This window comes from Phaeodactylum tricornutum, chromosome 13 (assembly GCF_000150955.2).
Source record: "Phaeodactylum tricornutum CCAP 1055/1 chromosome 13, whole genome shotgun sequence".
In the NCBI taxonomy this organism is placed as follows: domain Eukaryota; phylum Bacillariophyta; class Bacillariophyceae; order Surirellales; family Neidiaceae; genus Phaeodactylum; species Phaeodactylum tricornutum.
This window is the reverse complement of record NC_011681.1, coordinates 757,390-783,964: the sequence shown is the minus strand read 5'-3', so window position 1 is coordinate 783,964 and position 26,575 is coordinate 757,390. Positions and strand designations below refer to the sequence as shown.

General features: G+C 51.2%; 10 protein-coding genes across 10 annotated transcripts; 4 read left to right on the top strand and 6 right to left on the bottom strand.

The window, feature by feature from the left end:
- Positions 1 to 1,648: 1,648 nt before the first annotated feature.
- Positions 1,649 to 1,945, bottom strand: PHATRDRAFT_8111 (predicted protein; the record flags this gene model as incomplete). Its single annotated transcript, XM_002181593.1, has 1 exon — positions 1,649 to 1,945. A coding segment is annotated over one exon (297 nt), but the record flags the coding sequence as incomplete, so codon positions are not given.
- A 1,747-nt stretch (positions 1,946 to 3,692) lies between these two features.
- On the bottom strand, positions 3,693 to 4,887 carry PHATRDRAFT_47495 (predicted protein; the record flags this gene model as incomplete). Its single annotated transcript, XM_002181592.1, has 3 exons — positions 4,644 to 4,887; positions 4,160 to 4,265; positions 3,693 to 4,063 (listed from the first exon to the last, which is right to left on the bottom strand). The coding sequence occupies exons 1-3, from the start codon at positions 4,764 to 4,766 to the stop codon at positions 3,693 to 3,695; spliced, it is 600 nt and encodes a 199-aa protein (XP_002181628.1). The 5' UTR covers positions 4,767 to 4,887.
- Positions 4,888 to 5,991: 1,104 nt separating this feature from the next.
- PHATRDRAFT_37719 (formamidase-like protein) lies at positions 5,992 to 7,228 on the bottom strand (the record flags this gene model as incomplete). Its single annotated transcript, XM_002181591.1, has 2 exons — positions 5,992 to 6,041; positions 6,109 to 7,228. 2 exons carry the CDS (start codon positions 7,226 to 7,228, stop codon positions 5,992 to 5,994), a joined length of 1,170 nt encoding a protein of 389 aa, XP_002181627.1.
- Positions 7,229 to 10,817: 3,589 nt separating this feature from the next.
- PHATRDRAFT_47494 (predicted protein) lies at positions 10,818 to 12,574 on the bottom strand. The gene has a single exon (XM_002181590.1). The coding sequence runs from the start codon at positions 12,315 to 12,317 to the stop codon at positions 10,875 to 10,877; it is 1,443 nt and encodes a 480-aa protein (XP_002181626.1). The 5' UTR covers positions 12,318 to 12,574; the 3' UTR covers positions 10,818 to 10,874.
- Positions 12,575 to 13,038: 464 nt separating this feature from the next.
- PHATRDRAFT_54748 (divalent cation transporter) lies at positions 13,039 to 15,040 on the top strand. Its single transcript, XM_002181765.1, has 4 exons — positions 13,039 to 14,212; positions 14,323 to 14,618; positions 14,792 to 14,804; positions 14,887 to 15,040. The coding sequence occupies exons 1-4, from the start codon at positions 13,084 to 13,086 to the stop codon at positions 14,946 to 14,948; spliced, it is 1,500 nt and encodes a 499-aa protein (XP_002181801.1). The 5' UTR covers positions 13,039 to 13,083; the 3' UTR covers positions 14,949 to 15,040.
- Positions 15,037 to 17,388, bottom strand: PHATRDRAFT_47492 (predicted protein). The gene is made up of 2 exons (XM_002181589.1): positions 16,785 to 17,388; positions 15,037 to 16,655 (listed from the first exon to the last, which is right to left on the bottom strand). Exons 1-2 carry the CDS (start codon positions 17,130 to 17,132, stop codon positions 15,081 to 15,083), a joined length of 1,923 nt encoding a protein of 640 aa, XP_002181625.1. The 5' UTR covers positions 17,133 to 17,388; the 3' UTR covers positions 15,037 to 15,080.
- Positions 17,389 to 17,963: 575 nt separating this feature from the next.
- Positions 17,964 to 19,372, top strand: PHATRDRAFT_47491 (predicted protein). Its single transcript, XM_002181764.1, has 3 exons — positions 17,964 to 18,292; positions 18,412 to 18,443; positions 18,780 to 19,372. The coding sequence occupies exons 1-3, from the start codon at positions 18,088 to 18,090 to the stop codon at positions 19,203 to 19,205; spliced, it is 663 nt and encodes a 220-aa protein (XP_002181800.1). The 5' UTR covers positions 17,964 to 18,087; the 3' UTR covers positions 19,206 to 19,372.
- An 18-nt stretch (positions 19,373 to 19,390) lies between these two features.
- Positions 19,391 to 20,359, bottom strand: PHATRDRAFT_37714 (predicted protein; the record flags this gene model as incomplete). The annotated part of the gene is made up of 3 exons (XM_002181588.1): positions 19,391 to 19,992; positions 20,083 to 20,102; positions 20,172 to 20,359. 3 exons carry the CDS (start codon positions 20,357 to 20,359, stop codon positions 19,391 to 19,393), a joined length of 810 nt encoding a protein of 269 aa, XP_002181624.1.
- Positions 20,360 to 22,471: 2,112 nt separating this feature from the next.
- PHATRDRAFT_21682 (predicted protein) lies at positions 22,472 to 24,015 on the top strand (the record flags this gene model as incomplete). The annotated part of the gene is made up of 1 exon (XM_002181763.1): positions 22,472 to 24,015. A coding segment is annotated over exon 1 (1,248 nt), but the record flags the coding sequence as incomplete, so codon positions are not given.
- A 909-nt stretch (positions 24,016 to 24,924) lies between these two features.
- Positions 24,925 to 26,461, top strand: PHATRDRAFT_47489 (predicted protein; the record flags this gene model as incomplete). The annotated part of the gene is made up of 2 exons (XM_002181762.1): positions 24,925 to 25,348; positions 25,448 to 26,461. 2 exons carry the CDS (start codon positions 24,925 to 24,927, stop codon positions 26,332 to 26,334), a joined length of 1,311 nt encoding a protein of 436 aa, XP_002181798.1. The 3' UTR covers positions 26,335 to 26,461.
- Positions 26,462 to 26,575: the final 114 nt, after the last annotated feature.

The window sequence follows — 26,575 nt, the reverse complement described above, 5'->3', positions numbered from 1 at the left end:
GTCCTACTGAAAACTTTCGGAACGATCACATTGCACGCCAGCCGTAAGGGTTCCTTCACATATAGCTCCTCTATCTTCGCATAGTTGTAATTTTTTCTTTATCCATTCATTGACAATCCGTTGATTCATAAGTAGCCAACGTACGTAACCGCTTCGAAAAGTAAGTTTCTTGTGTCCGAGGAACGCCCTCGCTTTTTAAGCGTTGCACTCATGTCGCAGAACCGTCCTTTCTTACTTTCCGACGACGGCAATGTACGGACAAATTTGGAATCGCCCCCGTTCCTTGAAACCCACAGCATGCTTTACTTTCCTCAGTAGAACCAAGTGCCCCCCGCACAGGATCGTCCGTCATAGCCTTTCGAGGGATCAACATCCTTGAAAGAGAATTACAGTGAGGCTTTCTGAACAAACAAGCTGCGAGCAACTCTTGACGCGAGGGCCCGTTGAAACTTCAAATTTGAGGTCGAACTCGCCCTGCCTATCGGGGACTTGCTTTTCTCGCCATTGCGATATCGTGTCGTTGACAACGACATTGATATTCTAAGGCTATGCTGAATCCGAGTAGCGAAGGTGGCGTTGAAGAGATGAAAGAATCTGAGCCGCTGACATTGCGGAATCGTTCCTCCAGAGAAACCTCAGATCAAGAGTCAGAAGAAGAACGAGGCTTTCATGCACAAATGGGAGCCTTCATAAAGGCAGTTTTTGGATCCTGTGGAAGCGTCTTAGAAGCCGCCACTTTCTTCGTCCAAGAGCACAGTTGCCGATGGAATAATGCACCGGTCAGTCCAACAGGCGCATCACCACGAGATGCCAAGCCAGCACTGAGTATTGTTGAGGAACTGCAGAAACTGGCAATGGCGGAAGGGCGCGACATGTCAGCACCGCTACCGCGGGGACGAGTTGACATTCCCAGATTTCTGGGCGAAGATGCCGTGTATAGTTTCGACGACGACAACATCTCCGCAATATCACAACACACGCTGGAAGAAATAGCAAGCAAAGGGATTCCGCATCCAAGGTGGCGGAGGAAGAAGACGACGAAATCCAGCGAGGCGCCACCGTCGCCTATTCCAACAACAAGCGCCAGTTCAAGTTCGAGCGAATCTAGGCGGAGAAGAGAGAGTGTAATATGATTTCACCTCCTCCTCCTCCTCCCCCCCTTGTGAATCGATATAGACATTCGTGGAACCGCTACGCTCGTACAATCGAACGGACGGAACCTTTGCTGTTCCTACGAGCCCCCCAAAAGATGGTTTACTCGACTCATATATTGAGATGCGCTTCTGTGCTGCGCCGATGTATCTGTTCTCACCGTGTTCAAAGTATGCGATTGCCGCCTTTTTAGTATAAACCGTTCTTGTAATATGGATTCTTTTAAAAATGTAGGCTACTCTTGAGAAACAAGAGTACCATATGAAATTATATTTTTCCGCCTAACTACAAACAAGGCAACGGGCTACAGCTGCCTTTCTGACGAAGACCCCGAGGGCGGACCGTATTCATAAACCAAGTGGTTGTTTCCTCCCGTAGAATTCGGAGGCCCTGAGCTTTCACTCCCCCAGCTCATTGCACGTTTTCTCCAGCGATCACTTCGCTCCCCTGCCGGAGGAGCTACATCATAGTAATCGCTTTCTTCCAAATGTAGATTAATCTTTTCGATAATGTATTTGCCTTCCTTGTACTTCTGGGAAGCTTCAAACGCTTTCAAATAGGTCCATCCAACCATGCTATCGCAGCGCTTGCAAAAAATATCACAGACTTGGTGCATCCCGGTCATGAGCCAACGTTCTTGTGACGGCCCGTTGCGAACATTGACGCATTGGTCAAATAGATACGCGCGACCGTGACGACCGTGGAAGCTCTTAGAGATGATGTCGTCGTGACTGGTCAAATGCGTGCGACATTGGGCGCACGCGTAAACCTGTGGACCGTCCAGGTACACCATCGAGTCATTCACCTTTTGAGCATCACGAGATCGAGCGCGAGCTTCCGGGCGGATGGCTTGACGTGTAGGAAGACCTGAAGCACTCTTTTGCGGAGGTGAACTGAAATGCGAATCCATACTGCTCTCTGTGACTGAAGAACTCCGCCGGCGCCTAGGGGACACTGGGGGGAGAAGAAGCACATCAGGAGATGAAGCCAAAGGCGACGAATGTTCCATTGGCCTCGGAGAAGAAAGAGGACTGGATCCCGACGGAGAGCGAAAAATAAGCTGAAGAGGACTAGCGGGATCGCTAGATGTTTCCCTCGGTATAGCGGATGGTGGGGAACCTGGCGACATCAGACGAGAACGCCGGATCCGCGTGGATGCACGGGGAGACTCTGATTAATTAAGGAAAGCATGATGAAAAAACTGTTAGAAATTTCACTGTTCACGCATGACGGAGAAGACGTGCTCTTGGCTTCGGCGTACCTCCAGCGGACATTCTGCAGAGAGAAAGGAAACGGCCAACCCGAGTGTACAATCAGCGAACAAGCGAGAGGAATTGGCAAGTCACTCGGATCAAAAACTGGTGCACGTTTCACTGCACGAAGCACCTGTTACACAGCGAAAACCGTTAATGTTCACTCTAGTCGTGCTTGGACGGAAATCACTGTCGCAGGGCGCCAAATTTGAGATTCTGTGGAAGAAAGTAGGGTGAGATTTCACACGTGTTTTCGAAGATAGGCAGGACGCGACGAATTTAAGCTCTTCTCAGCCCTCGAGACTGCCTCACGATGAATTATGCCTAACCACTGTTCTTCAATCGATTAACTGTACTAGCTGCCGCACACATCGAACAAGACTACAAGAGCAGCCACTGTCATTTCGTTTTCGTTCTTTTTCTCAAAAACAGAAAAAGTTCTTTGTGTGAAATCTCTGGTGTCAAAAACGAACTCGTGATTAACGTCAAAAATAAGGACTGAATGATACGGATGCGAGTTTTGTTCTGATGGAATTTGTTCTTTGGCAAAAGATGGAAAGAATGACCTTTCGTCTTCACCGGGACGAGTTAGAGATATTGGATGAAATACGGTCCGATGCAGATGATGTGAAAGCCGCTTTCTCGTACACTTCCTCTGGGGCCTACAATTCGATTTTTAGCCCCATGCTCCCGAAAACTCTATTCCACGAATGCCTACTCGGTGCAATCGATTTCTGACTGTAAATCCGGCCGATCAGCGTACCTTTGGGGAACCAGCGCCAACTGTGCAGTGGCCTTTTCTATGATTGGAGATGGCACTTCAGCGACAGATTGTTTTGTTTATGACTGTGATACAGAACAGTTTCCAAGACTGTGATGGATGGTTTTCCTGAAGCCTGGAGAGAACAGGTCAAAGTCAATTTCGCGCGGTCTGACGCCGCATCTGCGAACCTCAACATTACGAATTATAATTGCTTTGGGTGTGACACAAAAAATAGAGTTCGGCTGATTTTACCTATCGTGTAACAGAAAACTACGCTTACAGTTAATAATAAAACACAAGAAATTCTATCCTTGCCATCTTTTGTTGTTTTACAAACCTAGCTACAGCACGAATAACCGATACAAGCCGCTCCATTCCCAATGCTTTCCTGACGCGAAATATACAAACGTTGTGGCTGCCAATTAAATCCCGGTCCTATCGTCGGTGACAAAGTATTTGGTTGTCCACCCGTGACTTGCGTAACTTTTTCTCATTTTAAGAAGAAACAAAGGATTCTGGGAGCTCTACGTAATGTGCTTTTCCTCTTTCGAGTCCTCCTTCCATCGAATATAATTCCCTTGCGGTGTTTGCACCATGGCGAATTTGATCGCTATCGACGAGGCAACCTTATCGTCCCCTTTCTGCATGGGTTTGCGCTGTATTGCCCACGCACTTATGACTACCATGTCTTCACCCTCCATGAGTTGCCATTGTGTAAGTGTGGGACATTCTTCTTCGACGGCTTCAATTTCCAGGTGGACCGAAACAAAATGAGACCAAACTGGTGCATATTTCGACTGAAATTCTGGCACTTGCATCGATATCACAACGGTAGGAGGGCCACGTCCCCTATCCAATCCTTCCAATACGTTGCAAGTGTCCATCAAAATGGCCACTACCAGAGAAAATGCAATTTGCTCCAAGTGAGCGACAATAATATGTGAAAATTAGACAACTTTCTGTCATGAGCTTTGACCGTCCGTCTACTTACATACTTGTGCCAAGATCCTCGCAGCATCCGGACTTGGAGCAATGAGAACATCTAAATCGTCCAACACAATCATACGCGGTCGTTCCGAAGCTGGAGCTCCCTGAATCTGCAGCAGATAAGTCAAAATGTCGCGAACACTGTCGACGTGATGGACTTGTATACGTTGCAGCACACAAGGATCCCAGGAAGATTCTCGAGCAGTGTCCGTCGCCTGAAGAGCCGTGTGCCATGGTGAATTTTGACCGTTGTGTGTGTCCAAGTGGTGGCAGTATAAAGGAAATTCAACGTCTTTCGCACGCGACACAAAAATGGTAGCAGCAATACATCCACAGTTTCCTTGGCAATCAAGTCGGCACGGGGAATCGGGAGATGCGATCGAGTACGCGAGATTCATTGTTAGGCTACTTTTTCCGGACCGTGCCGGACCCGTCAAGAGAACACGATCCCCTTTGGAGTCTTGCCTTTGAACCACTCGCCCAATGACTGACGCTGGGGGCGTGACGGGCCGATGTCCCGTGAAAGAAGCCGACTGGGCAACACTGGGAGGTCGTGTCGAACCGACAGGGTTGTCGATAGCCTTGACGATCGACGTTCCAATCGTTGTCATTTTGGCTTTCGCCAGAATGTATTTCTAGAGAGGGTAGGCAGAGTCTACAGAAATCAAGATCACCACAGGTTGGCGTCTCACTTTCAATGCATTTCAAGTGGCAGGTGCTCGTCAGGCAGAGTTGTCCAAAACATGAGCGGTTTAGACTTTCGAATCCCGCGAACGCAATACTATAGTACGGTTTCGGAGTCCCGTAGAATTTTCACGTAGTAATATTTTGTGGAAATTCGCAGTCTCACCACGTTTTGCTAAATTTGTTCTTTGCCTGTTTGCAGTATTGCGCGTTCCGGCAGACGGCACGATTGTCAACAGCAAGCGGAAAGCCAGAGCAAATGTGTATGCACACAAAATTACCCTACTCACCCACGATCAAGATCGAGTTCCAGTAAGACTTTTTTGTGTACATATTCCGGTTCATCCTTACAAAGAAAAAAAAGATGCTGACACAGTCGCTGCTGTCCAAGTAGAGCGCAATCCGGAATAGACGCCAACTATGCATAGGTACACAGCTCTAACAAGCGATATTGCTATTCATGCAAGCCGTTGGGACTCATGGAGCAAGTCCGGGACATTGGCGAGGCCGTCACTGTATCTGTGATTATTCCTTTACCCCATAGGAGACATCTACAGCGGATAGCGGCTCTACCTCCCGGAAGTTGCAATAGAGCGGGTCAGCTAATCGTTCCAAAAAAGCGGAGGGGCAAAGACGCTTCGCAAACACCCACGCACAATTTCTCATTATTTTGTTTGGATAATATTTGGATCAACTTGACGAATCCCCACCCAGAAAAATGGTAGGTTGGCAGTGAGCAAGTCCTTCGAAAATTAATCCACTTTGTACAGGCCAGAAATACAAAGGAATGCAGACTAGTTTTGTAATTGACAGCGCACACAATACTGTTCTTTGCTATTAGCCACTACTTGTCTTATGAGGATACTTCAGCAGCTTTGTAGAACAACATCAGTAGGGTACCCGCTTATTACAAAGCAACTGCCATTGCAACCAGAGTGAGCACCCACATAGAACATGCAACCAAGCAGTTGGCTAAACTAGAGGCTGTGTCCAATTCACATTCTGTATTGCGTGGGCCAGCCAAGTCAAACATGGCTTTCGGCACTATAGCGTGAACACCCCAGTTTCCGTCAACCAACTGCGTCATTCCAAAATCAACGCCTTGAGTGATAATTGTCCACGCTTCCGCTTCTGTGAGGTCATATTCTGCCATTAGAAACTTGCGGGTTTGTGTAAATGTATTTTTTGCTGCTGCATCAATACTTGAAGCGTTGTATATGGCAGCTGGGTTATCTGCATATGTCTCGAGGTAGTCGGTTGCCGTAAAACCATGAATAATCCAGTCCGTTGCCGTCTCGCCCAAGGGAAAGTCCAACACTGCCTGAGAAGCTGTAAAATCTTCCTGTTTGATGACCGTTAGCTTAAACTTGCCCGTAATTGAGGTTTCGATTCCTGTACCATCAAGTTCCGAGTCGCCCTGAGCAGCGTGTGCATCACCCATTGAGATCAAGCCTCCCGCAACTTCCACCGGGTAGTACATGGTGGTGCCAACACCAATACGCTTATTGTCCAGGTTGCCACCGGTTGGCATTGGCGGAATGGAATCGACAAAGTCATGGGAAGCGGGAGCAAGCCCCATACAACCCACATGGTAGTTGATAGGAATCTTAGCCTTGAACACATTGTCGTAGTAAGTGATGGCTCCCGCTTTGGTCCATCCCATATCAGTAACATCCGAAGACGGTATGGTTATGCTATGAGTGTCATGTGGAACACATGTACCTGGGTATGCAATGTAATCGCGTTCAACACCATTGGGATCCGTCATGATGGGCCATTCAAACTGGTACGAAGGCACCGCGAAACTCTGACCGTTTTCTTCCACAATCTCGTAGATTGTGACGATTTCGTCGTTCTGGGTTGGCGTGTCGGAGAACGACCCGGCGTAGAAAGGAGTGTTGTCCGCCTTGTTGACCCGGGCTTGAAAGCCCCACCAGGCAGCAGCGTTGGACCCAAAGGTCTTGCCATCCTGGTTAGGTCGGGGCTGAAGATCCAATATCTCCACTTTGAGGATATCTCCCGGCTCGGCATCTTCAACAAAGATAGGGCCCGTGAGAATGTGCACACCGTCGCCACCACCACTGGCGCCACGAAACTCCTCGCCGACAATGTCTCCGGTCCACGTGTAGATCTCTTCCATGGCAGCGTCTCCCATGATCATCTTGTCCCAATCATCGCAAGCGTGGTGAGTTGCCATTTCAACAACGACTTCGGTACCGGAAGCAACAGTGAGAACTGGGTCGAGGGTCTTGCTAAAATATCCCCAATGAACATTTGCCGCACTCAAGGGAAGAGTCGTTGTTTGTGCCGAGACGAGTCCTGGAACATGGGTGCTGGTGACGAAAAGCAAAGCACCAACAATGGTGTGGCGTACGATGCCAATCGACATGGTTACGATCGGTGCCAGTTAAAGGGGCGGTATCCGTGTGCTTTTAATAGAACCGAAGAAACGTTAATTCTCCCGGAAAAGTGGGCAGATGGAGAAAATAAACGATATCGACGGACGAGAGAGCGTATCTTTTGGATGCTATGGATCTTCCCAAACATTGGAAGGAAGCTGTCGCCCATTATGGGAAGAAAATCAAATTCGTGTCACACCCCCTCACCCAACTTTACAGTTATCACCTCGACGTTTCTCTCTTACTTCCATGGGAAGTACGCAATCGTTTACAGTTAATTGTTAAGGTAAATGAAAAGAAATCCGCTAGCTAGAAGACTCACAGTCAAAACCTTTTTGACCTATCGTCTCGTCCGAAGCCTGCACATGTGGAATGCTCGTTATTCTGACTCGGTCGCATTGGAAATCGGCCGATGTGCTCAAATTTTAAAAAGATTCCGATTCTCACCTAACACAAGGAGATGGTCATTCTGTCTGTCTTCCACATCTCAAATTCTCACCTTACCAATAAATATGTTTAGCCTCTGATAGGCAACACCTAAATGTCTGCAGATTCGGACGGACTACTAAACTCATATATAGTCGTTTCGCTACCGATCCTATCCAGCACGAATAGACCAGGTTTTTGTTTTCACAGTGTTTCAGTGCGCAGAGATATCCAGTACCGGTCGGATTTAGATAGCTCGTTTTCCCTTCGACTGCGTGTGTGCGGGTTGATCAGCGGCATCCAAAAGAGACGAAAAGTCTTCGAGGCTGCCCGAGCCAGATAAATTCGGCCTACAGACAAGGCTGACTGTGAACAAGAGCTGGCCGTAATTCTTTGAAGTCTCACCTTTCGTTTGATGCCACATCCTTTGATAGCAAGCTGAATGGAAACACAACCTTTGGGCAGCGTATTCAACGATGGTGCGTTTCTGTTTGCGAACGTTTTGCTTGAATAAAGCCTTGACGGGTTGGTTTCCATCTTTGGGCTTGGCTTTGAGGAATATGCACCGCTAGCGTGTAGACCTTTGGAACTGCGCGTGTTTGCCTCTTATTTCTTCATTGTATCTTCTCTCTTCAGGTGTTCTGCTGTATCGCTATTGTGGCTGTCGCTATAATGTATTTCTTCGGTCTCTGGATTCGACAGGTCTTTTCGTGGCCGCGGCGTGATAGGAGTGTTTCCGATTTACCCGCACCGCCCCGAGCCTTGTCCGGGAACGGCGCCTTGCCAGTTTATGGGCATACACGACTGTTTGCACGTTTGGCAGGGGACGTCGCGCTACTGTTCCCGCCGACTTGGCGGGAATTCCCGCTCGTGCCGGCGAGATGGTCGCGACCGCTGGGGCATTGTTTCGCCATCTTTATCTGGGGGAAATGGCGGATCGTGGTCAAAGGACCGGAGCGAGCACAAAGGATCATGGAGAGTATGGAGTTGAAGGAGGGATGGCCTTGGACTCCACCAGAAATGTTGCTGGGCAAGTCCTGTTTCAGTTTCTTGTCGGAATCCGAAGCCGATCAGTTGCGCTTGTTGATTGGGAGGCCCTTGGCACACCGTGTGGCAGTACAGTACGCAATAGTCTTTGCCGAACTTGCGGAAAAGTGTCTGGACGATATTCGAGCCGGGACCTTTACACGCTCCTCGCCCATAAAACAGCGGTCGAGGCCATCCGCCTCCGAGAGAGAAGCCGCGGAATCGCCCTTTTCCGAGGTAGAACAAGGCTCTGCCGATTTCGATGACGATACTTTCGCGTCGGGGCCTAGTCACGAGGTGTTTCTCAAAGTCAAATGGGAAGCCTTACGATCTTATACGCTCGATCTTATGGATGGACCAATACTTGGTATGCACAAATGGGCTCCACGAGCCACGCAGGCAATTGGGGAATCCACCAGGGAGACTGGCTCACCCAACCCGCCACAGGAATCGAGACCCAACTCGAAACAGCTCGCCCCGTCACGCAGTCAGATGCTCATGTGGATGGAACGCATGAAAAGAGGCATCGACGTTATCAAAACAACCTTTGGTCCGGAGTGGATGTATATTTGGCTCCTGAACGAATACGGGCGAGCCCTCAACGCACGGACCCATCTGCAAGATGTGTTGCGCAAACACGTGGAAGCCGTAGCGAAAACCGTTCCCGTCAGGCACGCCCGGGGGCATTCCTATTACGATCCCGCAACCCGACCGATTCCATTGTTAACTATGCGAGAGAACGCAATGCGCAACAAGGAAAACATTTTCGGGGGACTCGTAGTCGCAAATTCGACGCCTAGTCGGCCTCGCTCGCAGTCCATGCCGATGAGCAGCAAAGAACAATTAATGGAAAGCGGGGACGAGCATAGTGAGTATAATCCATCCTTGGACGTTGTTGAATATGTCAGACCCTATTATACGGAACAAGATTTGATACGCCCGCGATACGAGAGAAGCCCCGTTCGACCCGGACCTGGGAAGCACTTGCGCTCCCCTCCTCCTCCCCAATCGCATAGTACGCCTCCGCGGCGAGTGGCTGCGGAGGCTCTCTTGGAACGGCCACCAGCCTCGTCGCCTCAGGTCTCAAAACCGCCAAAGCCTCTTATTTCCATTTTGGAGCGGATACTTCTTGAGCAAGACTTGGAGGGTCTAGGTATTACACAAGTTGTTACGACAGAAATTAGTATCATACTCTGGCTCATGATGGAAGTTGGAAACGCTTGGACAGCAATGGCTCTGAATTTACTATCGACGGACAAGGAAGCCTGTCGTTTGGTTCAAGAAGAGCTGGACGTTTTGGAAAGGGAACATGGCCACACCGCACTGTTTAGCCCGGCCGTCTTGGGCAGAATGAGATATTTGGATGCGCTTATGTACGAAGCAATTCGTTTGACGCCCGCCAATCTCGGTGGAATGAAAATGACAACCCAAACGGTCGAATTTGCGGATCTCGGGGTTCAAATTCCCAAGAATTCTCACATTTTATTTTGTCAAGCGTCGAACATGAAATTTGACATTGAGAAAGCGCTAGGCCACAAACCAGAGTTGTTGGGATCTCGATATCCTTGCGTTGAATTGTACGTGACTGCTTTTGTAGGAAAAGTGTGTAAATCATTGGTCTTGACCTTCTCACAGTCAGTGTTCTCCCTTCGACAGACACGGCTTTTTGCCTTTGCAAGGTTTGGAGGTCCCGTTGATGGTTCTGCAGAGCAAAGTCTTTTTAATCTGCGTGTTGCAAAAATATTCACCATTCCTTTGTAAGAAGAACACGCTAATTCGTCGTGTCAGTCAACATTTACAGCGTTCGGCGGAAAAGACCCGACCGAGCACGTCGACTCCGTCCCGACCTGCGTCCGAGATTTCTATACTTTCCCAGACCGTGGACGACGAAGACGAGGCCCATAGTGCAATGGAAGCGAACACGAACGAGACCCCTTGTTCTGTCGAAATGACGCAGAGCGAAGCGCTGCGACTGTTTACCAAAATACCCTTTCCCGAACCCAAACGGATCATCAAATTGCGTCCTCGCGTCATGGAGTGAAAGCAACCCGGTATGTGGTGGTCGATTTTGTTTGCTATGTATAGGATATTGTATTGTACTGTCTATAAGCGTATACATATACGTCTGCGTGTACGTGTTTCGTTTTAGTTTACCTACGAAATTTGTGTGGGTATGGCGAGTTATCACTTGGTTTTCAGGAGCGATTCAAAAAAGTTGGAGACATCCTTTTCGTTGGGCGTCTTATCGACGGGTGTCGTACCGGCGGCCGGGTTGACCCCCGACTTGTTTTTGGGAGGCGGCGTCTTGCTGGCGGCATCGGTCACGGTCGCCACGGAATCACGGAGTTCGGTCAACCAGGCTTCGTCTCCGACCGTGCCCGTCGGTGGCGGTGGCCGCTTGCCAATGGCAGAGGGATCGGGTAAGGGTGGGGGCGGTAGAATTTTCCAGACGGGATCCTTCGCCGCATCCCAGTGTCCGGGATACTGGGCGTTGCGGAGCCACACGGATTCGATCAAGTCTTCTTGGTGGGAACCGGGTCCGTAGACGATGGCATGGGCCGACTCGGGAGTCGGGGCCTTTGCGTTGGACTCGTCATTCGAGTCGTCTTCGTCGTTGGTACGCGCCGATTGTTCCAATTCGAGCCAGAGGGCTTTGCCACGAGCCAGTTCGCGTAGAAAAAAGGCCAGTTGCGGTAGACTCACGGTCGGTTGTCGATCGGTCAATGCCGTCCCTTTGTCGGTGGTGGAACTGGTGGATTCATCCACAAAGATCAAACTCGCGTTCAAAGCAGCCGCGTACCGGCGCAAGTGATAATAAATCAAATTTTGCGTTTGCTTGGCGTGGTAGCCTGCAACGGCTTCTTCCTTGGCCGGAGGGTCGTTGTTGCTTTTGTTATTGCTACTGTTATTAGTATACGTAGTGTCCAAGTCGTCTGCGGGCATTCGTGCGCAGATTGCCAGAGTCACGCGGACCGTACGATCCTTGGTTTCCGGTACCGCCTTGACGGAATCATCATCGTGTGGTGCGGTCCCAAACGCGACCGAGCGCAAATCATCCAGAGACGTCGTGGTGGTGGTGGTAGTCGGTGCCACGGGCAACGCATCGGCGTGCGGGTCGTTGTTTGGTTCATCCCGATGAATCAAGTACCGCACGAGTGCATCTTGGAGTCGCGTGAGTGTCGGTTCGACGCGTGCGGGGTCGCGTAGATCCACCGTAAAGGCAAAGACGGCATTGCTGTCGTGGGGGATGCGCAGGAGCGCATCGGTGAGTGTTGCGGCATCGTGCGTCGTTTCGTGGTGGGCGGTCCGCGCTATCACCCGACAACTCCAGACACCAAGATCCGGCACCGGTTCCGTCGCGAGTGGTGGGCGGTGTCGGAGTCCGCGGTGTGTTTCGGTCCGGACGGAAAGGACCGGGAGTGTCTCGGCCAAGTCGGTTACGAGGACGGACACGGCCTGGTACGTGAGTGCGGCGTAGGAGGGTAGTTGTGCCACGGATTGTTCGAGACGGAAAGGCTCGTCGGTGTAGAGTTGAACGACGGTCGGTAACGACAAGGATGTGGACGATGTGGACGGGTGGTTGCCGACTTGGTCCGGTTGGTTGTCGAGGGTAGAAAAGAGACCCATGCCTGTTTGAATGTACCGTATCAATAGGTATTGGTATTGGTACAACGAGACAGTTCCACCAATGCAATGGACCCGACTGACTGTGAACAAGTCCACCAATCCAACCAACCAAACAAACTAACCAATTCACCAATGAATACAAGTCTACAGAGACTCGTGCTAGTGCTAGCTAGCTAGTCTGTGGATGAGTAGGAATGCAGGTACTAACAGTGAGTAGTACGCGTTGGATCGTCGTGCACTGGTCAACCCCGCCCGTTCCCATCGTCGGTGTGTGGGTCGACGGGAACGGAGCGAAAGGCGCAAAAGTTCCTACCATAACGGTACTCGTTCCTTCTATACCGAGTCTGCCCCACGTTCGGGATTCCACATAACGTCCGACTATAGTAGTCGTACGAGACACAAATCCATACCAGGATCCGAAGATACGGAGGGGTAGGGGTTTCCCTCAGGGACGCCCGAGGATTTCCGGTTCGTTGGGGGTTGGATTCGCTCCCCACACCCACGACTGACTGTGACTATTCGCGTACGTTGCGTGGACACCTGCCACGCTATATCGACACACACCCCACCCCGCCGCAGGGTATGTGTACGTTCCCAGTCACTCGCCGTGGGACGGTGTCCGGTGTTGTGTACCGGTCACCCCATCCAACCAGGCACACACACACACACACACACAGGCACGCCAAATTTCACTGGCACAATACGGTGCATAACGGCAAGTACGGGGAGGGTCACTACCGTCGTTAACGTTGTTGTTCATCTCGTCATGTACTCTCCCTTGTGGCACACTTCCACAACTACTACTACCACCACTACCGAGGACGAGAATACCAATATCCCTCCACACTCATCCACCCTTGACTCGACGATTGAACTCGCGTCTACCGCATCGGATTCGCATCCGAGGCGTTCCCCACTCACGTTGCCTTTGGATTCTTCGACATCTCCCGTGTCGCCTCTGCACCGATCGACTACTCAGTCGTTGGAAAGTTGCGCGACGTCGATTGCGTCGGACGAACTCGTGTCGGACGAGTGCCTCGTCTCCATGACCCGTTACCCGGTAAGGTCGTCGTCGTCATCGGCCTTGGCGGCGGAAAACAATCGTCTCCGCAAGCACCTGACGGAACTCCAAACGGAACTCCGTCGACTGCAAACCACAACCAGGACGACGACGACGAAAACCACCGCATCCTCCACTCATCACACCATAGCACCAGTACCGCAAGCCACACGGAAGCGGAGTTCCTCGTTGCGAGAGCTGGCGACGCGGCGGATCCCGTCCTTGCCCAAATCGTGGACCGGCTTGGTCCGACACACCAATCCGGCACCCGTCTCTACTAGTAACGGACACGTCAAACGACAACAATCCTTAGCGGGGTACAAGGGGGATCAGCAATCGACCGTGGAACCGAGACTCGATCTAGAAGCACACGAATCGGCCGGTGGGTTGCATCATCGAGACGCGCGTGGCCCGGACAACCGATCGGACACCCACACCACGCTCGGGACAAACACAAGCACCAACACCACAAGCACCAACGCCACTACTAGTAGTACAGCGGACCATGACGATGAAGAAGTGGCCATTCTCGTAGTACTACCGGAACAGCATAACGACAATGAGGAAGAACAGAGTCTCGTCAAGGATCCTACAACTTCGCTATCTACCGACGGACTCGTGCGGGAGAATCGCTACGAGACGACGGGAGACTCTTATTTTGCGCAAATCAAAGACCGAGCCGGATGGTTAGTGGGATTACTTTGTCTACAAAGCATGTCTTCCTTTATCATTTCGCGCAACGAAACATTGTTGCAGGAGCATATTGTCATTGTCCAATTCCTCACCATGTTGGTGGGGGCCGGAGGCAACGCGGGCAATCAAGCCAGTGTCCGAGGTACGTGCCGGACAGTCAATTATTTATGAAACGACGATTGGCCCGAAAGAAATCTCTACAACCACCCTCTCACACGCGTTCCTTCCTTCGTTTGCCTACTCGACGATCAGTCATTCGCGGTTTGGCGGTGGGATCCGTCAACGATAGTAACGTCAAGGAGTACTTAAGGGGGGAGCTGTGGGTCGCCGTCACGCTCATGAGCATTCTGGGATTGGCGGGATGCGTGCGGGCCGCCATCTTTTTGGTACCCGTTGCCGAAACCATTGCCATTACCACCAGTTTGTGCGTCATTGTCATGATTAGCATCATTCTGGGAGCCTTGCTGCCTTTGGGAATGAACAGCTTGCGGATAGATCCAGCCCACAGCTCGACCACCATTCAAGTCATTATGGATATTCTGGGTGTGGTACGTATCCAAGCGATTCGTGCAAACTCATACACGCACGTACGCACGGCACACCCTAGTATTTCTTCTACCGAAGAAGGTTGTTCTCACACGTGTCCCCGTCTTTCTCTCTCTTCTTGACGGTCCGCGCTCGTTCGCCTTGACTCTGCTTGTCCATATTTTCTTCCGTACAGACAATCACATGCCGTACGTAAAAAGCCACGGTTGTACATTTGGAACTTGCCAAAGTTCAACAATCTCACAGTCACTCGCTTGCGGCATTCCACAGACGTTAGCGCTGCTATTTTGGATTCGCGTTTCCACGCGTGGTTGACACAAGACGATTTGTAACATACTGTACATACACGATAGACTACTGTACGACTGGCGGTGGAAACCACCACCACCGGCTTGTTTCTAACTAGGATGGAACGTTACTAGTCTCCTCGTCGAGTAGTTGCTTAATGACTGTTCTCGTACGCTCTATTGCATGTTGAAGGATTCCATTTTCAGCATGCTGGCTGCCTCTACTTGAGCTACCGCTAGAATGCGCATACTGCACAGTTCCTTGATTTCTTCTTCCGATCGGCAGTTGGCCAGTGCCTGGTCGTACAGCGTCACCACTTCACGAGCACTGGAAAGTTCCGTGGCGGTTCCAAGTTTCACGTTGCCGAGATGCGTGTACGCCAACGTAAACGACGGATCGACACGAATGGCTTCTTCCAACAGACGAATTACCTCCTGCGCATCCGGCATTTGTCCCGGCGGCGGTGGCGTCTGCAAAATAGCCATGGCGGCGTTCACGTACGGAGTGGGATTGGTGGGGTCCAGCGCAATGGCCTTTTCAAACTGCGCACGGGCCTGGTCGAATTCTCCTTGCGTAAAGTGTAGCTCGCCTCGGTACGATTGCACTTCGGACGATTTGGGCTCCACTTTTTCGGCCGCGTCCAAGTGCTTTTTCGCCTTGGCCGCTTCGTTCGTCGCGGCCAAAATGGACGCCAGTCGGAGACGGGCCATAATATGGTCGGGTCGCACCGCAATGCAGGCTTCCAGATCTTCCTTGGCTTCGTCTGGCTTGGTTTGCAACAGTCGCAGATTAGCACGGTGCAAGAGCGCGTCGGCGTTTTTCGGATCGAGTCCCAGGGCAGTGTCGAACAGTTTCATGGCTTCGTCTTGGTGGGAACCGTCCATTTTGACTCCGGCATTCTTTACCAGCACCAAGGCATTGGTCGGCTCTAGATCGGCACACTTTTCGTAACAAGCCGAGGCTTCGTCCAGCTTGTATCGCCAGTGCTTGACCATGCCCGTCCATTCCAACACGCGAGCGTAGTCGTCTCCTTCCAACAATAGTTGCACCTCATTGGTTTCGGCCAGAGCGTAGGCTTGTTCGAAATCGTCACTGGCGTTTTCAAAAGCCCGGTCGTACACGTGCCGGCGTCCGCGTTTCAGTAGGACGTGCACGCGCTGTGCTTTACTCGCCGCATCCACGCCTTCCACCAACTCCTTGTCAATGTTCGCGACGTTGCCGTCTTTGGCCGCTTGCGCCATCCAGCTATTGTAGGACGTAAAGGAGCGGAGCAATTGCAGGATCGTGTAGCCCGATGGCAGTGGTCGCGTGGTTTTTTCGTTGAGCGCTTGGATGTAGGGTTCCATTTCCAACGGCACAACGTTGGTGAGAATTTCTTGCATTTTGGATTCGGGAACGGGAGGCGGCGGTACCTTCAAGCCGAGTCGCATGCTGTCCCGGTGTTTGCGCATAAACAAAAGCTGCACGGCGCAGACCTCGACGAGTGCATCGTGCCAACGACCGAGACTTTCCAGAACGCGGAGTTTCCGCGTGCGGGCTTTGGCGTGATGCACATCCTGGTCGAGTATTTGCGTGCAATCTTCCAGGGCCAATTCGGGCTGGTTGCCTTTTTCGTACATGGCGGAGCGATTGTTGAGCAAGGTAATCAATTGGCGATGCAAAGAGGACGATGTGTTCTGGACGGAACCGCTCGTATCGCTGGTTTCAATGAGCGTGAGCGCTTCCGTGAATGTTTCCGCGGCATCGAGGTACTGCCAAAGGAAATAGTGTTGGGGAACGGGGGTGAGTGGGAGGATTGCACTGGTTGTATCGAGGAGTTGTCTCGTCCCACTTGGAAAGATCTGGCCTCTATTTTCTTCTTACTCCTCCTTGTTACGTACCTGTTTGTTCTTGAAGAGATCCTTCCCCTTCTTGTCCAAGAGTTCAATTTTGGCGTTTACTTCTTTTTCCGCGTCTTTCGCCGTGTTCTTCACAATGGGTGTCTGGTCCTCGGATCCGTCCGCTGCTTCTCCTTTCCCGACCGCCTTCGTTAAAGGCCCGGAGGTCTTTTTCGGTGACGGTGTGGTGAATTCTACCGATCGAGACTTGCGATCGGTGGTGTCGCGGGGCGAGGAATCCGAAGTTGGTCGGGTCCGGGCTTGCACGACGTAGTACAACAAGAGACTAGCGGTCGCCGCAGCCGCCAAACCAACCACTAGTGTCTGGTTGGATCGTGTACCGAGCGCCATGATGGACTGTGGATGTGTGTGTGATTGTGTGTGTATGTATGTGTGCGTGTGTGTGAGAAAACGAGAGAGAATAACACTCGCAGTCAGTCAATCCCTGGTCTCAATGGCCCGGCCCAACGGTATGTAAAAGGTCTCCTTCTTCCCGCCTCCACTTGGTTCGTTTTTCGTTGGTTGCACAAAAAGACCAAAGCCGTGTGAATGACTACAGTGAATGACAGGTGAAATAGAGTTCGTCGCGAGACAGGGTTGCTGCTACACTTCGACGACAATGGTGCCGTGTTTAGCGGAACGGAACGGTCCGCCTTTGTCACGGTCGGTCGGTCGGTACCAAGCAAGCGTAGTTAGTAGAGCCTCTCACACAGTCCACCAACAGTCGTCTGTCTCGTCCCGTGGGGGCGACGACGGCTGTGGAAGGCGCGAGCACGAAAAAGGGAATCGGGAATGTAGTTTCAAAAACAACTATCACCTCCTCAGGTAAGTAGTACGTAGCTCTTAACCTTATGCAACTTACAGTTACAGTTGGGTCTAGCTAGCGAGGAAATGGCGAGACTGGAATGCTTTTCCGCGAATCGATTTCCAGTAGGTGGTAGTAAGTAGTCCATACGCCTAATTGAAAGAGTAGATCTTTCGCAGATTTTTGGATCTCTCTGTGTCAATGTCAAAAACCCAACGAACATTCGTGAAACTATGACTGGAACTGTAAACCACACACAGAAACCAATGGATCGATCGATGTGCCCTACACGTGCGACGAAAGGGGCAACCGATGGGTGCGTCGTGTCCGTCGTTTCGAATTCAATTCGTGGATACACTCCATCACCATCAGCTTCATCAGCACTACTGTGCACTACCAACCAAGGTCACCACCATCACCAACGAATGATGGGGAAACGTCGGATTATTTCGTGCCACTCACTGCGGTTGGTACTTTTACACTTGCTTGTGATTGTCCTCAATGTTGGTGGCCACGCACTCCCGTCCACCAATGATACCGGAAGGTCCCCGCCGCACTCATCCTGGCCGTCGCAACGATGGGCATCGACCACACCGTCTCCACTCGATAGTGTCCGACGGTCGCACGACGACACGACTGTTCCCCACCACGTCGGATGCGGTGCGCATTGGCGGACACGATTGTCGCGACGATCTCTGGGGCGAACGTGCGGCGCTACCGCAGCATCACTGCTCCTCCCGTCGCTCGATCTACCGTCCGGCGCTCACGCTGCTCAGGTCACGACGACACGATCTTCCTCACCGCCGACTAGTATTCGTCCGGAAGACGCCCTTGTCACCGACAAGGTCTTTATGAACGTACGTATATCTCGACAGGATGGCACTTTCTACGTCCGGGATGATCTACAAGATATTCCCGAAAATCGGGTCTTCTCCGGTCGACTCGTGCTGGGGCTCTTTGGCACGCTCGCTCCCACCCACGTCGAACGGTTCTTGTCCTACGTCAATACCGGCACCAACCTTTTGGACGACAATCCCATGCCATCCTACAGCCGCGCCGTCTTTCCCACGTTCGATCAAGCCACCGGACTATTAACCGGCGGACGCATTCCGGCACTGGAATACACGGAAATTTCCGGACGACCGGCACTGCGCTACGGCGACCGCTTACTACCGTCTACCCTGTGGGTGGAGAAACGCAACGCCAACGAACCTCCGTTGCCGCGCATCTCGCATACGGCCAAGGGACTCTTGACCCACCGTCAACTCGAAGTACTGCCCGTTTTTGGGATTACGACACGTAGTGATACCACCGAACTGGATTCGTCGCACACCGTCTTTGGACAGATCCTCAGCGACGAATCCAGTACGGAGTTTTTGAAGATCGTCCAAGATTTGCCGACCTACGCCGTGGAACGACCCACCAGTATGAAAATTAACGGCGGTAGTACTGATCCAGGGAAGGAAAACGTGGTACAGGATGCGGCGCAAGCGGTCTTTAACGCACAGCGCGGATTCTTTCGGGGCGCAGCCAAGTCCTTGGGGGATACACGCGTGAGTAAAGTGTACGAAGGCAAACTCTTGCGACGTGTCGAAGTTACACAAGTCGGGATTTTGTGAGCGAGTCCACGTATACAGTCGTAGTCGCCGTCGGTGATTGCGATTTACCAGCAAGACGTGTTTATATCATTGCAATCGGACCGGGCCGTGCCATAATTCACCAGCCGTCGCAGCGGCGGCTGCCACCATGAACCTATATAAACATTCTTAAATCCGATAACGCAACTACCGCAACGTATTTACACTTAGCTCATCGACAGTGCCCGATCGAGACAAGGATCGCGTTCCCAACTCGGTAGAATGATATTGCGCAAATACTCCTTGGACGAGGTGACGACGTCCGGAGCGTCCAAAAAGTAGTGCCGAATCCACCGCGAGGCGTTTCCGGCTTGGTACCGCAGAACGGTACGCAACGCTTCGTGTTGTGCGTCGCAAATATTAATCTTTTTCGCGTTGAGACGTTCAAGTTCCCACTGATTCTTGTGCTGTTTCCCTGGTCGGTACCAAATCATAGGATCCAGTGGTATCGTCAGATTCAAAAAAGATTGCAGCGTGGTTCGCAAATCGGCCGCGCGGTCGGGATCGGGATCACTGAGTTGCGAAACTTCGTACAAAAAGATTTTCTGTGGTGTCTTGCCGGGTAACTTGACGATGGGATCGCGCGTGTGGCGAAATTCGGGAGCGAGGTACTGCTGTTCGTCGGGGTCCGTCGCCATGTGGGTCTTGCCCAGATTGCTCAGAAAAAGGTGAAAATTTCCGCGAAAGGTGCATACGTTAAAGCCACCACGGCGACATCGCCCAACGAGGTCGCCGGGCGGAGGCATGGAAAACCGGTTGTGGATTCGGACTGTGGCACGAAGGTACGGGTGGAGAAGAGCATGAGATGAGGTAAAAAGCACTGATTTTGGTGACCAGAATACACGATCGTAACACCTACAATTGTAAAAGGATTCGAACCTGTTGAATGCAAAATGCAGTGAGCATACACGGATTCTGGCTATACTTTTTCCGACGATGCAAACGTACCACAGTACGGGATGCCGTATACCGACTATGTAGTTGGTCCGGGGAAACAACCATTGGTAGTTGGGCATGGCGAGCTTCGTGTTTTCTAGATCCAACGGGCATTTAATGCCACGGGCGATACGATCATCGTGCACACTAAAGTTCTTGTACAAGTCTCGGATCAATGTCACGTGTTGATTGTAGCTCATGTCGCCTACGGTGAAGAAACAAAGTTACATTTGCAGACGACCAGAAAAAATTACCGCGTGAGGTGAGGTTGACCAAAGGAGATGCTGCTAATGCAAGTACGGGTCTACGGATCTGGTCCACTTACAGCGTTCGTCCGAAAAGATTTGGACTTGGGGATGGGATTGTAAATGATACATAAGGGAGGAGGTTCCACACTTGGGAAAACCGATAATCGCAAAGTTGAGCAACCAGGACGCATCTCCCGTTACATTCCATCCCTGTACAATGCTATCCAATGGCGGTCGCGGAATGTGGTGTTCGGATGTCTTTGAAAGAGGCAGTCGACGAACTTTAGGAAGGGGTTCAGTCGGGGGCGCCGTTCTTTCGATATGGTGAAACGGGACAGTGTCGAAAAGAGTGTTTGAGGACTGGTCTTGGACTGTCGATAGAATCCAAACATTCAGCATTGCCACCGAGAGAATTACAGTTGCGAGCAGGGGAACAATATTTCGCAGTTGTGATAGTTGCATGGCCGGATCGTCTCGATCACTTGGAGCCCGGAATTGGCGAGCCCTCGTCCCTACAACGAGAAATGACCGCAAATCAGAGCCGTTCGATTCTTTTCCCCATCCCCCCAGAGTCCACCTTCAAATGCTGCTCACCGACTCCAGCAACTATATAGACAAATCGCGGGCGTCAATTGGATGAGATCTACGGAATAGGTAGAGGTGCTTGGCTGTCCGTCGTGAAGTCCTCCCGTTTGAGCGTTGCTTGTAATATTTGCCAGTGCGATGATCGGCCCAAGGTCCTACCGATACGCGTGGACTTTCGAATTCTGATGTGATCTCAATTATCAACTGCTTAGGACGGATCATATTTACACTTATTTTGGCAGACATCCCTTCACAGGGAGTAACCGGAAGGCAACCCCACTTTTGACGAACACTTATTGGTAGAATTTCTTCTGTGTCCTTGTCAGATTACGGTCTATCAGCGAGTGATAAGACATGTCGCTAGGACTTCCCCACGTAATCCTACGGCTACCCAGAAACTTGTCCAGCGTGAATGAATAGAATGCGGGTCTCTCGTCTCGACCGTTTGAACGCCACTCGTTTGCTACGGTACGCGGAACGTTTGAGACTGACAGTGAAACATCGTTGCGCGTTCCAAACTTACTGTAACTGTAAGCAGTCGAAACAAAGATTCCGGAAAAAGCAAAAAAACCCCAGGACGCGTCTGTAGCTAACGATTGAAGCTCTCTACCGTCATGTCGCGATCCGCCGGTAGCACGGCGTCAATCGGTCTCGTCGTAGCCGCCGTGGCGGTATCATCAGCAGGGGCCGTGCTGTGGCACCGTTTTAGTCGCAGCCAGACTTCTCCAGATACCGCGTTGGACTCGCCGGAGCATCCAGATGAGTCGGGAAAGTACAATAGGATGAATGGTATTGGTAGTAATGACAACGATGCGACTGTCGCAACAGCACCGCGGTCGACGACGCGGGGGACCGACCCACCGGCACGACCGGAAAACTCCGACGCTCCCGTTTCGGAAATTCGGATCGGGGATGAGTCCGGAGGGACCGCAGCGAGTCTACACGACAAACAGCGGATTCTAACCAAGGGTCTCGTTACGATTGTACACGGATCGATGACCGGCACTTGTCGCCAAATGGCGGCGCAATTATGGGAAGACTGTTCCAAGACCGCCTCTTTCTCATCTCGGAACACACAGCTTGGAACCGTCGAAGATTGGGATTGGTGGGACGAGCTTTTGAACGATGAAGACGACGACGACGATCAGACGCAACTACCGCAAGACACTGTCGTCATCAGTGACGACTCGAAAGATGCACCTGTTCCATTGCTTATTCTGTTCCTACCCACCCACACTAACGGTACTTGGCCGCCCTGCGCAACGCCCCTACAGTCGGCCCTGCAGGATTTGCAAAACGACTGGCGCATTGCCAAGTTTCCGTTAAAACACAAACTGCAGGTGGCCATTTTTGGAATGGGATCGTCCGCCTACGACGATGCCGAAACCGGCGCTTCCAGTATGGGGCAGCCGGCTCGCGAAGCCGTCCGGGCGTTCCAAAAACTCGGAGCCAAATGCGTGGTGAGACTGGCCGTTGGTGACAATTCGGTCGGAACGCATGCAAACGAAACCTTTGCAGCCTGGCAGCAAGATTTGTGGCAACAGCTCGTTCCGAAAGTCAAACAAAGTACGGCGGCAACCTCGTCGTGTGCGTGTGCGAGTGAAGGAAAGACTGCCGAGAATGCCGGTGGTTGCTGTTCCTCCTCCAACAAGGACCTTGATGCCAACGAAGAAGCCAATGCAGGATGCTGTTCCAGTCCAAATAACGATGATGATGACGACAACGAATCATACTATTCGGAAGAAGAAGATGACGAAAACGAGGAACCTGCTGTGATGGATTTGGAAGACATGGGCGATGCCATGCTGGCGACACAAGCTGCCACCGTCAAATCTAAGGAGCCACGCGAAATGGTCACGCCGAGCCAAGCAGCAGCTCTTAAAAAAGAAGGATACAAGTTGATCGGAACCCACAGTGCCGTCAAACTCTGTCGCTGGACGAAACACCAGTTGCGAGGACGTGGCGGATGTTACAAGCACACCTTTTACGGCATCACCAGCTATCAATGCATGGAAGCAACACCAAGCTTGGCCTGCGCCAACAAGTGCGTCTTTTGCTGGCGCCATCACAAAAACCCAGTGGGCAAAGAGTGGCGATGGAAGACGGACGATCCGTATTTCATTGTCGATCAGGCTGTCAACACACACGTACAAATGATCAAGGAAGCCAAAGGTATTCCGGGTGTGCGTATGGATCGTTGGCAGGAAGCTCATACCGTTCGTCATTGTGCACTTAGTTTAGTTGGTGAGCCTATTATGTACCCGCGCATCGGTGAACTCTTGGGAGATCTCCACCGACGCAAGATTTCGACCTTTCTGGTGACTAACGGTCAGCACCCGCACGCCATCGGGACACTTCGTCCCATTACACAGCTTTACGTTAGTGTGGACGCACCTACGCAAGAAAGTTTAATAGAAATTGATCGCCCATTGTTCAATGACGCTTGGGATCGTTTGAAACAATCGCTCGTTTCTCTAAAGGACAAGGGTCAACGAACGGTGGCTCGTCTGACAGTTGTCAAGGGCTGGAACTCGGATGAAATCGAAGGTTACGCTAAGCTGATTGTCCTAGGACAAGTCAGCTTGGTGGAGGTAAAGGGGGTGACGTTCTGCGGCAAATCCGACGCTTCCAATCTCAACATGACCAATTCCCCGTGGCACCATGAGGTAGTTGAATTGACTAGAACGCTGAAAGACGAAATTCAGAAGATTCGCGACAAGGGTGGTGACGACGTACCTCCTGAATACGGATTGGCATGTGAGCACAAACATTCGTGCAGCGTTCTACTGGCGCGAGTAGATCAGTTCTCTAAGGTGGACCCCGCCACTGGGCAGCGCAAGTGGCAAACTTGGATTGATTACGACCGTTTCCAAGAGCTGGCGGCAATGTACGAAGAAGATCCTACGTTTACGTTTGGAGTCGAAGATTACGTGGCGGATACGCCCGCATGGGCTCTTTTTGGCGCTGAAGAGGAAGGCTTTGATCCAACCGACAAACGTCACCGGCGTCCGAAGAAACATCCCAAGTACACACGGTACGATGAACACGGCGTGCCTACTCACGATGACAATGACGAAGCTTTGTCGCTCAAAGAGCGTGGGCGCCTTTCCAAGCTAATGGACGAGCGTTTGCAGCAGATTGGAACGGGCACTGTTGTGACCGAACTTAAGGGGGGAGCCAAAGAAGTGGTAGACGCCAGCCTAATGTTCCGAGGCATGGTGGTAGCTAAATAATTTCGTTTGGCAACCGCATAGAAAGTTTTTTTAAAACATTCGTTACCCTCTTGGATTCGTGTATCGTAGACAGCAACATGGTAGTTCAACCTTACCTACCCTTGTGAACGCTAACATAGTGATTTGAGTCTGACTGGTTTCTTTCTCGCATTTGGGGTGGTCCCAGTTCGATTTCGAAAAATGATCACGGGCTGTAGAATCCTTGAGAGACCGGTTATTGACGAAACGTGTGCGTGGAAAACTGGGATTTCCTATGGCAATTAAATAGATGCGGGAATGGCTCGCTTGTCGCCATTTTCAATAAGTAATGTGCCAAAATTTGGACCATATTTTGCTTTAAAGTCATGGAAGTAGTTAGGCAAGCTCATTCTATATGTTTTGAACCCCGGTATTAAATTGTGAATGAACGGAGGGGATTGTCTCGCGATTCATTTCACACTTGAAAGAGGCATAAGCAACCCGAGACTGACTGGTGGCCAAATATTGATCCGTCTGTCGCGTGCTCCGATCCAGATTTCCATGGACTGTGTAGATGTTCTTACATAGCCCGGGAGAGAATGTGACAACATATAGAAAACGTATATATTAGCCTGAGATACCATCATCGTTTTCGCTTACCAAGCAGGGTGAATGATCCCGTCTCCAACCACAACTCAAAAGTGGCAACAAACCATAACGGGTTTATTACTCGTAGGAAATATGAAGACTATCTTTGTTTCGTTTCTCTCGATGCTGCTCTGCCGGTGCGCTGCAGACGAATACAGTCCAATGCGGCGTACTTCGTTGTGGAGTTCATTTGACAAGCCCCACCAGCGACACGATCATCCGCTTCGCCGGGAAGAGAATTTTCGAATCACAACCTTTCTGAGCGAAGACGATCTCTTATCCTGCCGAGACAATCTATTGGCAGCGGATTTGGACAAAGATGACCGGCTGACCCCCGATGAATACGCTAGCTTTCTTTCCGTACAGAGCTCGGACTCAATTTCTGTTCCATTCCGTGACCTACAAGCTCCCTTTATTCTAATCTACTACACCGAGGCGTGTGATACCTGCTTTGAAGTTTCGAATGATGACGAGTGCTGTGTAGGTGAAAACGCGAACATTGGTCTGGGTGACAGAGGTTCAGAGCAGTTCGTGAATTCTGTTGAGTTTATATGCGTGAATGTAAAAGATGAGCTTGACCAACTTTTCACACGCGTACCAACGACTGTGCCGACAGTGTCACCAGTAGAAGGTGACACTGTGGCTCCAACAAACGGTGCTAGTAGTGCCCCAACCACAGGGCAGCTTGCGACTCCATCAGTCAGTCCCGTTGCTTCTACGGGCCCTCCATCCGTCCCAACTGCAGGCCCTGCACCGGGATCGATTGCACCAACTCCGAGTGGACGGATTGCTCCAACCATGTCGCCTGTTGTCGTAGCGACCGTCACACCAACGGAAAATCCTGCAATTGCTACAACACCCAGGCCTTCGCTTGTCGTAGTACAGACCCCCACCCAAGCTCCTGTCGAGGCTCCAACGGGAGACGTGTGCATCACTTTCGCTTATGGCCTCACCAACGCGGCGAACTTGACTGCGGAAGATATTTTGAACGAAAATGGTAATATGATTCGGACGGGCCTGGAAGCTGCTACACGCTCCACCACGATTAATATTCTGAACGAGACGTTCCCCCGAGACGGTACCACGAGTCGAGGCTTTCGGCGTCCCCGACCTCGCGAAAAGCGAAATGGCGGTACCCGTCGAGCCTTAGCGGCTGGCTTACAGGATGTATACAGCGCAGTCCGAGTCTCTGAACTACTAGATAGTCATTTCGGTGACAGTGGAGCGTCTTTGCTAGGGCGGCACCACCGACGGACCTTAGAATCACGCCGTCTGGTTTTCTACTCGGACGATACTCCAGCACAGGTCTTCAATGCGGTAGATAATCCATTCTGCGGTCCGAACGATAGTTGCGCGATTGTGGATACTCGAGTTTGCGTGTTTCTGGAAGAAGGGGACGATCCCGCCGCGGTACAGCTGGCATTGCTGGGTGGCTTTCGGGAAGCCATCGACTCGGGCGCATTCCAAGCGGCCATTCCGCCCGAGTTTCTCCCCACATCGTAAGCGTCGCTGACGAGACAATGACGAATATCTGAGTCGATTCGCATCACGAAACGTGGTGCGCCAACCGTTGATCTGGTCTCCTATTGTTGTTCATAAAACTGTAGTACATTCACTGTAGCTCTGGTCCATGTTTTTGCACTGATATTGAAATATAAGTCAATTGCATCTTTCTCATAAATTACATGTGGGTGAGATTGTATAGATATTCACGACCACGCCGCATTAGTGGTACGTTGGTAAA

What these genes read in the sequence shown, in the direction of transcription:
- PHATRDRAFT_47494 (XM_002181590.1), bottom strand. Translation starts at nt 12,317, where the DNA reads ATGGGTCTCTTTTCTACCCTCGACAACCAACCGGACCAAGTCGGCAAC.
- PHATRDRAFT_54748 (XM_002181765.1), top strand. Translation starts at nt 13,084, where the DNA reads ATGTACTCTCCCTTGTGGCACACTTCCACAACTACTACTACCACCACT. An exon ending in CAATCAAGCCAGTGTCCGAG is followed by an intron (nt 14,213 to 14,322) that starts GTACGTGCCGGA and finishes CTCGACGATCAG; the next exon opens with TCATTCGCGGTTTGGCGGTG.
- PHATRDRAFT_47492 (XM_002181589.1), bottom strand. Translation starts at nt 17,132, where the DNA reads ATGGCGCTCGGTACACGATCCAACCAGACACTAGTGGTTGGTTTGGCG. An exon ending in ATCTCTTCAAGAACAAACAG is followed by an intron (nt 16,656 to 16,784) that starts GTACGTAACAAG and finishes TTCCTTTGGCAG; the next exon opens with TACCTCGATGCCGCGGAAAC.
- PHATRDRAFT_47491 (XM_002181764.1), top strand. Translation starts at nt 18,088, where the DNA reads ATGTTGGTGGCCACGCACTCCCGTCCACCAATGATACCGGAAGGTCCC. An exon ending in CGACGATCTCTGGGGCGAAC is followed by an intron (nt 18,293 to 18,411) that starts GTGCGGCGCTAC and finishes TTCGTCCGGAAG; the next exon opens with ACGCCCTTGTCACCGACAAG. An exon ending in CCGACAAGGTCTTTATGAAC is followed by an intron (nt 18,444 to 18,779) that starts GTACGTATATCT and finishes CTGTGGGTGGAG; the next exon opens with AAACGCAACGCCAACGAACC.